This window comes from Vulpes lagopus, chromosome 11 (genome assembly GCF_018345385.1).
Source record: "Vulpes lagopus strain Blue_001 chromosome 11, ASM1834538v1, whole genome shotgun sequence".
Classification (NCBI taxonomy): domain Eukaryota; kingdom Metazoa; phylum Chordata; class Mammalia; order Carnivora; family Canidae; genus Vulpes; species Vulpes lagopus.
The window spans coordinates 100724705-100739625 of NC_054834.1; the positions used below are offsets into that span (position 1 = coordinate 100724705).

A 14921-nucleotide genomic window follows, 5' to 3' on the forward strand; every position below is an offset into this window, starting at 1 on the left:
CATGGTTAAATGGTTTCTAAAGTCACTTTGATAATCGCAGTGCTACTTACTGATACTTACTGCTAAAAGGTTGGTTGCATCTTTTATACCTGCTTGTGGTTTCAACTGCCAGCCATCAGGGAAGTGTCCCTATAATTGACAAAGGGGAGAAAATAAAAGATAAAGAAGAGAAAGAAAAGGAGGGCAGTAAGGCAGATAGATTTTTCATTTCTTATCTTGTGATACACTCTGTAGCAGTAAACACTACTATCTCTTAAATAGACCCTTTGAAGGCAGAAAAAGAAAACACTCCAAGAGAAAGCTTTAATACACTGGAGATTGCCTTCCTGTTCATCGTGGCTTTGTCCTTTTGGAAAGTCTGCATGACCTCTCCTCCTTGTATTAAATAAAACAAGGATGCAAGGACTGATGATTCGATTTGGTGAGTTAGTTACAGAAGTAGCTCTGGCATCTGTTACTTCCACTCTGTTATCCATTACTTCTCTTCTGTTAATGGCAGCAGACATTTGATTAACTACTGAGATTTGGACATGAAGGGGATCCAAGGTGGGTTGTGAAGTAAATCACATAGCTACATCTCTGCTTCATCTTCACCTCACCTGTTCCTCTGTTTCCAGACTGCTGGCAGACTGGCAGCTGGAGACCTTCACCTTGGGCAGGAAAAGCTCTAATTATTTTAAGAATAATTGATTTAAAAATGCATATTATAATAGCCTGTTAATAAAACTCCTGGAGTATATATCATTTACATATCATTTGTGGTGTAACATTTTTTGGGAAGAATTAAGAGCAAATCTCCCCTTCCCACCAAATTGATAAATTAATGGATAAAACTAAAAGGGTAAGAGGATTAAATAACTTCTAAATATTTACAAAATTCTTAATTTCTGCACAACCTATAGCAGAGAATAAGGACTGCCTTTTATATATTCATATTGAGAGTCATAAGAAAAAGATCTGGGCAGCCCGGGTGGCTCAGTGGTTTAGTGCCTGCCTTCAGCCCAGCTGTGATCCTGGAGACCTGGGATCGAGTCCCACATCAGGCTTCCTGCATGGAGCCTGCTTCTCCCTCTGCCTGTGTCTCTGCCTCTCTTTCTCTGTGTCTCTTATGAATAAATAAAATCTTTTTAAAAAATTAAATAAATAACTATGTAGTTTAAAAAAAAAGAAAAAGATCCAAGTAGAAAAAGGCAAAAATCCAAATTTCTTAGTAGTGATCAAATGTTGTAGCATCCAACAAAAAATAACAAATATTTACCTAATGGATTAACATTCACTGTAAGCCCAAATACCAGAAAACATTTGTTTGAAAAGTAATTATAGACTTTGTTTCCTGAATGACTTGTTTAAATATCCAGGTCATAATGTAGTCAACTTTCTTCCGTGTGGTTGTACAGCATCAGATGTTAGAGCCAGAAGTAATTGTAAAAAGCATTTAATAGTTCAAATGAATGTGGGCAGTCAAGGGGTAAATGAATTTCTGAAGGTAAAACTTGACTGGATGGTCTGGAACTCATACCTTAGTCTTTTCATTGTCAGTTCGGTGCTTCCTGTTCCCTATGCTGAACACATTAGAAAGGTTTTATATTTGATTGTCACTATTCACAACGAGGCATAATCAGTCCTGGAAAACCAAAAATGGAAGATGAGGGGAAATACTGTATAAAATCTATGATCAACCTACCAATCAAATTATGGAAGAAAAATTCTGCCACAGACCAAACCTCATAACCTGAAAAGAACCAAGAAGATAATTCTCATCCATTTAGTACTTGTACTTCCACAAGAGCTTAGGCCAAGGCCCAAACTTGACTCAGTTGAGATCCAGAGTTTACAGAACTAAAAAGATGGAGTGGAGGTATACGGTTAAGGTCACAATTGGTATTATTAGATAGATGTCTATCCCGGGATGGCATAAACAATCTGTCTTTGTTGCTGATTGAAGAAAGGTCCAGCCATGGACCATCCTGGACCTAGCAGTCACCAGGAATGCAAACATACTCAGTCTAACAGTTCATTGGCTCATGATACATTCTTTCTTAGCCTAAAATTAGGATATAAACTACTATGGAGGGTTACTTGCATATGCAAACATGTCACTCTCGCAACTGTTGCTTGAGGGCAAAACCTGGTGATTTCTGGCAGAGAGATTTCCAAAGTGAGCTAGCTTATACTTTGTGTTCCTTACTCAATTAAATGGAAAGGCTACTTAAACGGAATATTTATTATAGTTTCAAGTGTACAGGCTCATTATGTAACACGTAAAGATGCCAAAGATAAACACACACGGAAGACCAAATACAGATAACCAATACAGATTGACTGATAAATGCCATTAGGAGACATTACTACATATTCCATCCTATAATCTCATAAATCAAAGCCTTTAACTGTCTGGACTCGTATGTGACTGTATTCTTTCCAGGGTGAATTCTTTCTTCTTCCAGGGGTTGTTCAATAACAGCAGGTATGTTTCTGCCATAGAGTTCACATTGTTCTAGAAACTGGACACATTCTTGAATAACACTGTCACAGAGCACAATCATGTGTTTCGACATGTTTTCTAATAAGGACAGGAAGCATCTTTTGGCATAATACCAGGTGTCAGTTCCCAGTTTCTTATGATAAGGTTCCAGGCTTTTGATAACCCGAGAAATACCAAACTCATAATTTCCTTTGGCACAATAGAGTGTCCCTATCACCAAATTCACAATGCAGAGATGGTAGATTTTCTTATCAGGGTCATTGTAGGACAGCTGCTTTTCCTCCTTCTCAATCTTTCTCATCAACTCCTCAGCTTCTTCATTCTGACTGGTAATAATGTACGAAACACACAGGTTAGCCAGCACGATAGCACTGACGTTCAAGATGTTGTCATAATGCTTCTTGACTATGGGCTCATAGAAACCGATGGCTTCTTTGTATTTGTTTTCCTGCATGAACAGGACGTGAGCCACGTTCAGCTTCCACACATCGTGGTCATTACAGAATTCCACAGATTTGCGGAAGATCTTTTCCACCATTGGATAATTCTCAAGGTTCCAGTAGATCTTTGCCTGGGCCATCAACACGGGGATGTACTTCTCCAGGGTGTCGTCATACTCATTCACTGCCTTCTTGACAGCTTCGTCGTCTCTATTGTGTCTTGCTTCCTGTACTTGTTTGGTGAGTCTCCGGAGCTGTTCGGTCAGCATCCCTGCCAGCCCGTCAAGCTTAACGAAAGCCTCTTCCGGAGCCGTCTGGCAGGTGATCATGGCATCCAAGAAGTCATAGAGATAGGGGGTGAGGAGCCTGTAGGTCAAATGGGCATTCTCTGCCAGGACATCGGCCGCCAGGTCAAAATACTCATACTTACAGTAGAGCAGCAGCAGGTTGCCAAAGGTCTCTGGGGGGAAGGGGTTCTGCTGGAGCAGAAACTGTAGCTTTTCAAACCCTTCCGTAGGCCTGGTGTCCATGTTCATCAGCGCCTGGTTGTGCAGGGTCACGGGGTCTAACTCTTCTTCTGCCCTTGGTGGCATGTCCGTGAGGGCCTCCTGGGCCGCCTCATAGTTTCTCAGTTGGTACTCTATGGCGGCCTTGAGGTTGAAGGCCTCGACCAGGGCGGTCTGGTGAAGCACTAAGGTGTTGCCAACGCTTCGGACATCAATGCCCTCGGTGGTCATGCCCACCCCGAGCTCCGGGTGCTGGCGGATGCCACGCTCGATGATGTCGGCGATATGCTTCAGCGCCGAGGCGTACTGCCGGCGGCTGTAATAGGCCAAGGCCAGGTTGTAGGACAGGTCGGGCCGGTAGCCCGAGGCCTGCAGCGCCGCGAAGAACTTGGAGCACGCGGCTTCATACTGTCCCTCCTTGTAGAGCAAACAGCCCAGGTTGACCTGGCCGTCGGGCTCGCCGTCGGCCCCGCTGTCGTCCCCGCCTTCGGCGCTCAGCAGCTGCTCCACCAGGCTCTTGGCCCCGGGCAGGTCGCCCTCGCTGTACTTGATGGCGGCCTGCAGGCGGAGGACCCGGCCGTGGTAGGCGGGGTTGTCCAGCAGCAGGAAGGCCACGCGGGTGGCCTCCGGGTACAGGCAGGCCTTGTACAGGGCCTGGGCCTGGTACAGGCGGTACTGCTCGAGCTCCGGGTGCAGCTGGCCCAGCTGCTCATAGCACTCGGCGGCCAGCGCGAACTCCTGCAGGCGGTAGTAGCAGTAGCCGAGCAGCGACAGGCCGGCGCGGCTCCTCGGGCTCCGCTGCAGCTCGGCGCCCAGCAGCTGCACCGCCTCGGCGTAGCGGGCGTCGCGGAGCAGCCGGTACACGACGGCGGTGAACTCGCCATCGGGGACGTGCGCGCCGCCCAGCCCGGCCATGCCTGCCGCCGCGGCGCTGGGGCGCGCTGGTTGCCACGGCAACCGGCCGCCCGGAAACGGAAGGTGCAAGGTATTTCTTTCCTTTTTCTGGTAGTTATTTTGCGGTAGAAGGAAATTGTCGGGATCAGAAAGGAAGGAGTCACTCACCTAACCAAGGGCACTAATGTTTCCTCTATTTTCTAAGCAAATGAGAAATATTCTCTAATATACGGCATATAAACCCAAAGATGTCTTCAGATTTTCTTCCAAATTTGGGGCCATCACTATCAACTAGATAAATGATACGGATTAAAACTGACATACTTTAGTATACCATGCCTTAGTATTCATAATAAGCCAAATTCTCGGACATATGATAGCATTTCCTAAGTGTCGTGCTATAGAGGAAGGATTCGGCGCATAATGCATCTGCATACCTATGTAGCTAATGTGTTCCTCTTTGAAGGGGAAAAAAATCATTATTAGCAGGATCCTCATCGTTCATGGAAAGGTATTAGGTCAAATAAAAAAAATGGTGTTTTTATAGGTTGAAAACTTTCTAAATCAGCACTTCCATATGATTCAATCTAATACTTTTTTTTTTCCCTAGTCCAGGGCAAGTGGGCCAGTTACAATTATGAGGAGCAAAAAAGATAAGTGGTGACGGAAATAGTGAAGCACTTGCAGCTTACAGAAAATTAAATGCCTCAGCCGAATGAGGGTCACAGTGAGAAACTTAAAATACTATTGACAGATTTATGAATAACAAACTGGCATTAGGATCTACCACATAGTTTGAGAATCCACTGATCACTCCATCTGTAGTGTGTGTAGAGAATTTGTTGGGGTCATGTTAATAGTGTAGAAGTTTTCTCAAGAGGCTACAACATAGAAACAAATTCCAGCATTATTGTGTCATAAATTCAAGTTCTAAGGCTACCTTCTGTTATTAATCATTGCTAAGAGATCAACTCCATAAATAGTAGGATCATTGTTTATATTCATGTATTCAAATCAACAAATGAAGCAAAAGAAAACCATGGGAATGCGTCAACTGTTTATTGTATCCACACCATAGTATCCTAATATTGTTATGGCACGAAATTCCCATGAATTTTGCAAATTAAAAACAGCAACAAAATCTAGAACGCAAGGAATTTTTGTTAAAGCGTTACAATCATATTGGAAAACTCTGCCCAAACACACTATAATCTATCCAAGATGTCTGCATTACAAATTAATGTAATTATATGGGTAAATTTTGGAGTAGAACATGCGATCTTTGAAATAATTGTTAATGTCCAGATTTCCCATACATTATCTGAGTTCTGGAGTTGATAGAACCTAGTCCCTGGAAAATGTAATCTTATGATGCAGAGTATCCTTAGGATAAAGCAAAGCATGAATACAAATGACAACATGGGCATTAAAAATACTATTTGATGCAACTTCCCCATTCACTTTTGAATTTTTTCATAAATCCTTCTAGGATACAAGTTCTTTTTATTATATTTCTTTTTGTGAGGTTTCTCAAAGGTTACATCTATTTCAATTATAAACTGTACAATGCTCAATATATAGCAAATATAAGGATGCCAAAGGATGGATACAAACAAAATAGAGAACCAAATACAGGTAACAGAGCCATTTTGATAAATGCCATAAGGAGACATTACTACATATTCCATCCTATAATCTCATAAATCAAAGCCTTTAACTGTCTGGACTCGTATGTAACTGTATTCTTTCCAGGGTGCATTCTTTCTTTTTCCAGGGGTTGTTCAATAACAGCAGGTATGTTTCTGCCATAGAGTTCACATTGTTCTAGAAACTGGACACATTCTTGAATAACACTGTCACAGAGCACAATAATGCGTTTTGACATGTTTTCTAATAAGGACAGGAAGCATCTTTTGGCATAATACCAGGTGTCAGTTCCCAGTTTCTTATGATAAGGTTCCAGGCTTTTGATAACCCGAGAAATACCAAACTCATAATTTCCTTTGGCACAATAGAGTGTCCCTATCACCAAATTCACAATGCAGAGATGGTAGATTTTCTTATCGGGGTCATTGTAGGACAGCTGCTTTTCCTCCTTCTCAATCTTTCTCATCAACTCCTCAGCTTCTTCATTCTGACTGGTAATAATGTACGAAACACACAGGTTAGCCAGCACGATAGCACTGACGTTCAAGATGTTGTCATAATGCTTCTTGACTATGGGCTCATAGAAACCGATGGCTTCTTTGTATTTGTTTTCCTGCATGAACAGGACGTGAGCCACGTTCAGCTTCCACACATCGTGGTCATTACAGAATTCCACAGATTTGCGGAAGATCTTTTCCACCATTGGATAATTCTCAAGGTTCCAGTAGATCTTTGCCTGGGCCATCAACACGGGGATGTACTTCTCCAGGGTGTCGTCATACTCATTCACTGCCTTCTTGACAGCTTCGTCGTCTCTATTGTGTCTTGCTTCCTGTACTTGTTTGGTGAGTCTCCGGAGCTGTTCGGTCAGCATCCCTGCCAGCCCGTCAAGCTTAACGAAAGCCTCTTCCGGAGCCGTCTGGCAGGTGATCATGGCATCCAAGAAGTCATAGAGATAGGGGGTGAGGAGCCTGTAGGTCAAATGGGCATTCTCTGCCAGGACATCGGCCGCCAGGTCAAAATACTCATACTTACAGTAGAGCAGCAGCAGGTTGCCAAAGGTCTCTGGGGGGAAGGGGTTCTGCTGGAGCAGAAACTGTAGCTTTTCAAACCCTTCCGTAGGCCTGGTGTCCATGTTCATCAGCGCCTGGTTGTGCAGGGTCACGGGGTCTAACTCTTCTTCTGACCTCGGTGGCATGTCTGTGAGGGTTTCCTGGGCCGCCTCATAGTTTCTCAGTTGGTACTCTATGGCGGCCTTGAGGTTGAAGGCCTCGACCAGGGCGGTCCGGTGAAGCACTAAGGTGTTGCCAACGCTTCGGACATCAATGCCCTCGGTGGTCATGCCCACCCCGAGCTCCGGGTGCCTGCGGATACCATGTTCGATGATGTCGGCGATATGCTTCAGCGCCGAGGCGTACTGCCGGCGGCTGTAATAGGCCAAGGCCAGGTTGTAGGACAGGTCGGGCCGGTAGCCCGAGGCCTGCAGCGCCGCGAAGAACTTGGAGCACGCGGCTTCGTACTGTCCCTCCTTGTAGAGCAAACAGCCCAGGTTGACCTGGCCGTCGGGCTCGCCGTCGGGCCCGCTGTCGTCCCCGCCTTCGGCGCTCAGCAGCTGCTCCACCAGGCTCTTGGCCCCGGGCAGGTCGCCCTCGCTGTACTTGATGGCGGCCTGCAGGCGGAGGACCCGGCCGTGGTAGGCGGGGTTGTCCAGCAGCAGGAAGGCCACGCGGGTGGCCTCCGGGTACAGGCAGGCCTTGTACAGGGCCTGGGCCTGGTACAGGCGGTACTGCTCGAGCTCCGGGTGCAGCTGGCCCAGCTGCTCATAGCACTCGGCGGCCAGCGCGAACTCCTGCAGGCGGTAGTAGCAGTAGCCGAGCAGCGACAGGCCGGCGCGGCTCCTCGGGCTCCGCTGCAGCTCGGCGCCCAGCAGCTGCACCGCCTCGGCGTAGCGGGCGTCGCGGAGCAGCCGGTACACGACGGCGGTGAACTCGCCATCGGGGACGTGCGCGCCGCCCAGCCCGGCCATGCCTGCCGCCGCGGCGCTGGGGCGCGCTGGTTGCCACGGCAACCGGCCGCCCGGAGATGGACAGCTGCGGGCCGGGAGGTACTTTGTAACTGAATAAGCCTGTTAGGATTTAAAAGCCATCAGTGAAGGTGGCCTCTCAATTACTACTTCCGTCCCGCAAGACTTGAGACTGCTAAGGCCGTTAGTCACGGAAGACTGAACAAACGCGTTCACGTTGCTCAGAGACGAAAACTCCACTTCCCGGCATGCACCACTCCCGTTGCGGCGTATCCCGTGCGTGGCCGCGCTGCATGCTGGGGCGCAGTCTCGCGGGACCGACCCAGAGCCCGGGAGAGGAGGCTTGGTTGCCCTTCCCCCTCGCCCCCTGCCCGGTATTCGGGAAGATTGGGGGCCGCCGCCTTTGTCGTTCGATATGAGACCAAAAGTCCTTATTTTTGTCGTTTTCACATGTGACGGTAGGAGATGGTTTTGTGACTGTTTTCTTGCTCTCTGGGACATCCAGTTTTAGGTCCAAGTGTCTCTAGTCCTCGTTTTTTAATTTTTAAAAAAGATTTTATTTATTTATTCATAAGAGACAGAGAGAGAGAGAGAGAGAGAGAGGCAGAGACCCAGGCCGAGGGAGGAGCAGGCTCCGCGAGGGACTCGACCCCGGGTCTCCGGGGACACGCCCTGGGCCAAGGCGGCGCTAACCGCTGCGCCACCCGGTTGCCCACGTGGGCACTTTATTAGGTCATTACGGTACATTTTTTTTTTCTAATCTTCGTATCCGCTCCTATTTTGTATATACAGGTAAAGAATCTAAGTACAGGGAAGGTGTGGGTTATTTGCTGAAGGCCGCACAGCCAGGGAGTTAGCAGCTGTGCACGGTATCTGACACCTAGTTTTGGTAAGAAATAGTGACTGGTAAACAACTCATTGTGTATGTGACCCCCAGAGGAGTTTGGAGGAGCCCAGTGTGTGGGGCCAAGTTGTAGACTGGAACATTCGTGTCATTTTGCTCCATTCAGCCAACCAGCCGAGTCGGTACGGGCCGCAGAAGTTTGGAGTTTCAGGTCCGAATTGGAGCTGTGAACACACGCTAGGAAGTAATTAGTGGGTGGAGGTGGTGTAGCTTCTAGTCACGCCGTGTTATCTAGGAGGAGGCGTCTGCAGGTTTCTCATTGCTCACATCAGAAAACAGTAGACTTCATGTATGTTCAGTCTTCCCTCTTGCTGAGACATTGGCAGAGCTGTGAACTTCCGAATGGGGCCAGAAAAGGAACTTGCCGCCGCATGAATACGGAGAGGGGAACAGACCGCACACATTGCAGAGGGTTGGGTGAGGCTCTCGCACACCTAGGATACCCTGAGAAAAGAGCCAGTGAGGACTACTGTAGCTCAGATGCTTCTTTCAACGCAGCCTCTGCGTGCACCCGTTTAGGGCCTTGGACTCAGCAGGTATGTGGGTTGACAGAGGCTGGTGAGTGCTGCCCAATGACTGTGGGGTGAGTGTGGGAGGATCTTCACCTTTCGGGCTGCCTGCCTACATGTGCCCCTTGGGAACTCAGGCTCAGTATTTTAAAATCCTTAGGTATGAACTGTAACTTTGGGTAAGTTACTGTTAAATCAATGTAAGATAACAGAAAAATATAGAAATGGGAAACTACTTTTTTTTTTTTTTTTTTAGATTTTATTTATTCCTGATAGACACAGAGAGAGAGAGAGAGGGACAGAGACACAGGCAGAGGGAGAAGCAGGCTTCATGCCAGGAGCCCGACGCGGAACTCGATCCTGGGACCCCAGGATCACACCCCGGGTCAAAGGCAGGCGCCAAACCGCTGAGCCACCCAGGGATCCCAGGAAACTACCTTTTTATCTTTGGTCTGTCAGTCTTTTTTTCAGAGTTGTATCATGTAAAGCATTCACCTTCAGATGGCTTCTTGGAAGCTGAAAAACAGAAGGACTATCTGCTTTGCCCCAAATTTTCCTGATCCCTTCAGGCATCAGTTGGGGATCCCTCTTTGTGTTGGTACCCATCTGTGGGTGTGGCAGCTGAGGGGGGCAGGAGGGAGGCTGCTCTGTGTCTTCCCCCTTACTGCATGTGCTGCTGCTCCCGAGGACTGGCTTGAAAAAAGCCCAGGACATTCGGTTTAGACAGATGGAGGGCAGGGTCATTTTCAAAACGAAATGAGTGCACAAATCACACTGTGAAATTGGCATGACCATCACTGCTGCTGTGATAGACTGACTTTTATTTAGTCTCTGATAGGCAGTTGGGGAATAGATTAGGTTTTTTTTTGAGGTGGGGCGAAAAGAAGGCCCATTAATTAATGATAGAAATTCTGGAAAGCAGTAAATGGGATGGAATATTATAAAATGTCATAAAGGCTCATTTTGTTTCCAACAGTCTTGAAAACTGGAGCATGTATCAAAAGGTAAATGTATCGTACCATTCTGAACAATAAGAAAACATTTGGTGGTTTCAATAAAATGATTTAGTGCCTTGTTGAAAGAAACCAGGCTTTGAGAAAATGGTGTTGGACTCGATGGATTTTGCTGCATAAGGAAGGGACGTTTACCATGTAGAAGAATTTCATTTGCAAAATGTGTAGGAGCTAAAAGCGTGACGTTTGGTTCCTCATATGTTTATGTTTCTGCCTGCCAGAATGTGAGATGATCAAATCCTGTTCTGTTTGTATGTATAATCTATTCGCTATTGGCTTGTAAAACAGTTGGAAGGTAGGATTTCTTATTTATCCTGTAAGTGTGATCCTTCCCTGTTGGTAAAGTGGTCATTTCTGAACATTTCAACTACCACAGCTCTGGGCAGACATCTTCCTTGATAACGGAAGACCTTCTGCAAAACCATTTGCCAGGTGTTCTTTCTGTTTTCCTATCATTGCAGGATATTTTCTTCAGGATGGCCAGTTTCAGGGGCTCAGTTGCCTTGTTTCCTCTCAATAAACAGGGAAAAAGAATAAGTTACTGCCAAATTGGCAATGGAATTGACTTTTAGGAGCATCTGTTCAGTCTTTTAATACTTTTGGAAAGGTTGCATACCAAATCAACACTTGGGGACATTTATGCTCAGATAGTAAGCCATTTAGTCTCATTGTGAACTCTCTTTTTGCTGGTAGTTTCAGCTTTATTAATATTTTATTTTTTTAAAGATTTTATTTATTTATTCATGAGAGACAGAGAGAGAGAGAGGCAGAGACACAGGCAGAAGGAGAAGCAGGCTCCATGCAGGGAGCCCGACGTGGGACTCGATCCCAGGTCTCCAGGATCAGCCCTGAGCTGAAGGCGGCACTAAACTGCTGAGCCACCCAGGGATCCCCAGCTTTATTAATATTTTAATTAGATTTCCTTCTTGGATATACCTTTTTTTTTTTTTTTTATCAAGTAGCTTATATTTGAGTGCTTACAGTGTTATTATCTAAATTAACTTATCAGGGAGAACACAATAGCATTATAGTTTTATAAGTGGAATTAGTAGAGAAGGAACAACTGTGGATACTGGCACTTAAAGAAAGCAGCCAACCATCCAAACAAAGAGCTACTCTAAGCCTCGTGTTTATGCAGTACTTTCTGTACCAGAACCAGGTCCTGCTTTGCCTAACTTCCCTCATTAATCCTCACAGCCCTTCTGTGAATTAGGTGACTCTTACCCTTGGCCCCATTGGAAAATCCTGGGCTGCAAAGCACAAAAAACAGCCTGTGGCTGCTGCAGCCAGCACGTGGGGACTGGCAATTGCTTCGGCTGGCCAGTAGGGGCCATACTGCACCTCTTCGCTTGCTCCCCCGGGCACCTCCTCTCCAGTCATTTGAATTGGCTTTGGATCATTTGCTGCAGTTTGTTCTAATAGAACAGGCACAATGGTGTAAGAATTTTAAAGTTTAAGCACCGAAGCCGTTGTGTAATTGTGTGGCGTCAGTGTGGCTGGCAGCCCTGCATTGATGTGATCCCCCTGTGTAATTGCCCATGCAAATTCGAGCAATCTGTAACGGACGCAGGAACCCACATTCGCCTGCAGATTCTTCTCCCTCCAGAAAATCTTCAATAATTCGAAGAACCTTTTGTCATCTTTAAAATGCTCCATGGACAGGATGGTCTCAGTATCCTTCTCATATGGGCTACATTGACAGTCAAAATTTAAATCGTCAGTATTCAGATTCATGCTTGCCTCTTCCAGTCATTAAATCACCCTTCTTCAGAGAGATAAAGATTATTCCAGAGGCTTAGTGAAACTTTAAACATTTTATTAAAAACAAAGATATTTAGGTTTCTAAAAGCAGACTGTTTCCAACTCATGAATTGGTTGCTTGGGAAATGGCCACGCAATCTGTAAGGTAGTATTCTTATAATGAAACATCAGCCTGGCAAATATGCACAAAGAGAGTCACTTTAAACAACTCAACTGAAGACATATTTCCCTTCCTTTGTGTCAAACAGTAATAATTAGGAAGCAAATCCAGAGGGGATGCTTTTTAGACTATTGTATATCGAAATAAAGTGGCAAAAGCAATTTTCCCCCCTGGGAATGAGACTTAACAAAACCTAGTCTCTCATTTCTAAACTATGCTGTTTCTTTCTTTTCCTTTCTCCCCACCCCTTTCTCTCTCTCTCTCTCTCTCGTTCATCTAAATATGATTTGATCTAAATCTAAAGAAAACACTGAGATCCTAATAATATATATATATATACACACAAAGTGAACACAAAGATGATAGCTTCGAATAACACATTTTTGACACAGCAAATACTTCATTTACTTAACATATTTCTGGGCCAGTGTATTCATTCAACAACATTGGAGATGTGTATATATGTATATGTGTGTATATATATGTATGTGTATATACATATATATGTGTGTGTGTATACATATATATGCTACACAGATAAACTGATCTTTAGCCTTGTTGAGAGATGTGCTAAATATGCGAGAACGTTCAAAATTAAATCAGAGAAGAGGTAACCCCAAATTACTAGCTGAGGAAAAAGGTGGTAACAAATAGTGTAAGCAGGACACCAGGCACTGCTGAACCGTGTGCTCCTCATGACGTTCCCTGGACACGCTTCATTCTGTTTCTGCCGTCTCTGTGTTTGATTCTCTTACTGCTCACTTAGGAAATTCTGGCCTGCTCGTGGCCAGACTCACCCTTTACATTTCCTGCTGCATTTGAATTTGGGGAGTTCTTTACAGCAAGCAGGAGAACAACTGTTTCAGAGACTTGCTCCGAAGCAGATAATGAAACCTCCCTGCACTGACACTGCCAGAGTTTTCAGGGTCCCGAATTAGGTTTTGTTTTGTTATTTAATGAATCCTCTGAGTTTTTATTTTTTCCAGCCCAGACATTTTTCTTTAGATTTAAATCTTCCCCCCATGTGTTTAGATTTTTGTCCTGCTTGAAGGGAGTTGTTTGACACTATTTCTGGGGATGAGACTGTATTTTATCTTTCTGCAATTCATTAAGAGTCAGCAGGGGAAATGGATTTTAAAATAATTGTACGGCAAAGTAAATTGAGCAGACTCTGTTTAATGACCTAAGGTAAGTATGATAAATTTTGATACCTGAAAAAAAGCAACTGAATTCCTGTAGTGTTAATATTAGATAATGTTATTATGCTAACAAAATTTTAAAGATGATTTCTAATCCAACCCAATGTGTATGTAAATATAAAATACCTATAAATGTATAGACCACTCAGATTTTGGAAATAAACACATACAATTTTAATTGCATTTGACTCATTTCATAAATTGACTTCTAAATTATAGTGACTGCCATTTGTGGGATATCCAGATGTGAGATAATCTAAAACTGTCCTTTATGAAGTAAAAGGGTGTATTTAAAAAAAAATTGTCCTGATGACCATATTTTTCATGATCACTAGAGGCAGGCTCAGATCTATCTGTAGTAAGGCTGTTTTATATTTAACCCATATATGTAACTTTTTATTCTGTCTTTAGAAGACGACCTCCTTTAGGTTTGGTCCTGTTTTATTTGAGAAGAGTAAGTAAGACAATTATGTGGAAAACACTTTAAAAATTAAATACAGCTTGGTCCTCCAGTGTAGAAGGGAACTGAATAAAAGCCAGCATCTTTCTTTTACAGTTGGAAAACCCAAGACCTGAAGGGTCCCAAGAGAACAGGTCCAGCTGGTGGCCAAGTCAGGGGGGAGCCCCCCTCTGCTCTGCATTGTGTAGTGCCCTTAATGGTCTGCACACTGTCCCTCTTGGCCAGGATCGTGAACCACACTGGGGGTTGTGTATGTATAATCTACATATTGATTAATAAGAAAATAAATAGCATGTCTGAAAAAATCCATCACACGGAGAAAGTAGGATGAAGTCATCATTTCAGCCATTAATGGCCAAGAGGGGAAGCAAACATGATCTGGTCAGTTGGAGGTTTTATAAGAAGGCTCACTTTTCAAATGCCTTCCTCCAGTAGGAAATAAACAATAATAAGGACTGAGAAAATGGTTATTGTAAAAACGCAGAGTACTTGGATAACCACACCTCAGAGTCTTGGAAAATTACGCATTATTTAGAAAAGGGATTAAAAATATCTCAAACTTGCAAGTGTTCAACCTCTCACCCCTGGGGTTGCACAGGGAGGGCGCTGCTGTCCTTTTCCACCGCCTCGTGGTCTCTGAGGAACAGACCCATGGCATTAGTCAGCAGTTTCTGAATTTTGACCCACAATAGGAAAGATACCTCGAGACAGGAAAAATAGATGGAGGCAATTACAAACAGCTACTTGATTGATGGTTGACATTGTCAGGGCTCCAGTGTATGGCAGATTGCGATGGTGTTGAACTCCCCTTGCTACCAGTGGGTGTTGCTATTGGCAACCGTGCAGTGAAGCCAATAAAAAGGCAAGAAAATGAGACGAAAGCTCAACCTTAGTGGAAGCCGTAGGGTTTGTGCTATAAA

General features: G+C 44.7%; 2 protein-coding genes across 2 annotated transcripts; both read right to left on the bottom strand.

Annotated features, from left to right (window-relative positions):
• Positions 1 to 1847: 1847 nt before the first annotated feature.
• Positions 1848 to 4404, bottom strand: TTC30A (tetratricopeptide repeat domain 30A). Its single transcript, XM_041774317.1, has one exon. The coding sequence runs from the start codon at positions 4344 to 4346 to the stop codon at positions 2349 to 2351; it is 1998 nt and encodes a 665-aa protein (XP_041630251.1). The 5' UTR covers positions 4347 to 4404; the 3' UTR covers positions 1848 to 2348.
• Positions 4405 to 5368: 964 nt separating this feature from the next.
• Positions 5369 to 8309, bottom strand: LOC121501821 (tetratricopeptide repeat protein 30A-like). The gene has a single exon (XM_041774316.1). It carries the CDS (start codon positions 7996 to 7998, stop codon positions 6001 to 6003), a length of 1998 nt encoding a protein of 665 aa, XP_041630250.1. The 5' UTR covers positions 7999 to 8309; the 3' UTR covers positions 5369 to 6000.
• Positions 8310 to 14921: the final 6612 nt, after the last annotated feature.

Excerpts from the sequence above, each read along its gene's own strand:
- TTC30A (XM_041774317.1), bottom strand. The coding sequence starts at position 4,346 with ATGGCCGGGCTGGGCGGCGCGCACGTCCCCGATGGCGAGTTCACCGCC.
- LOC121501821 (XM_041774316.1), bottom strand. The coding sequence starts at position 7,998 with ATGGCCGGGCTGGGCGGCGCGCACGTCCCCGATGGCGAGTTCACCGCC.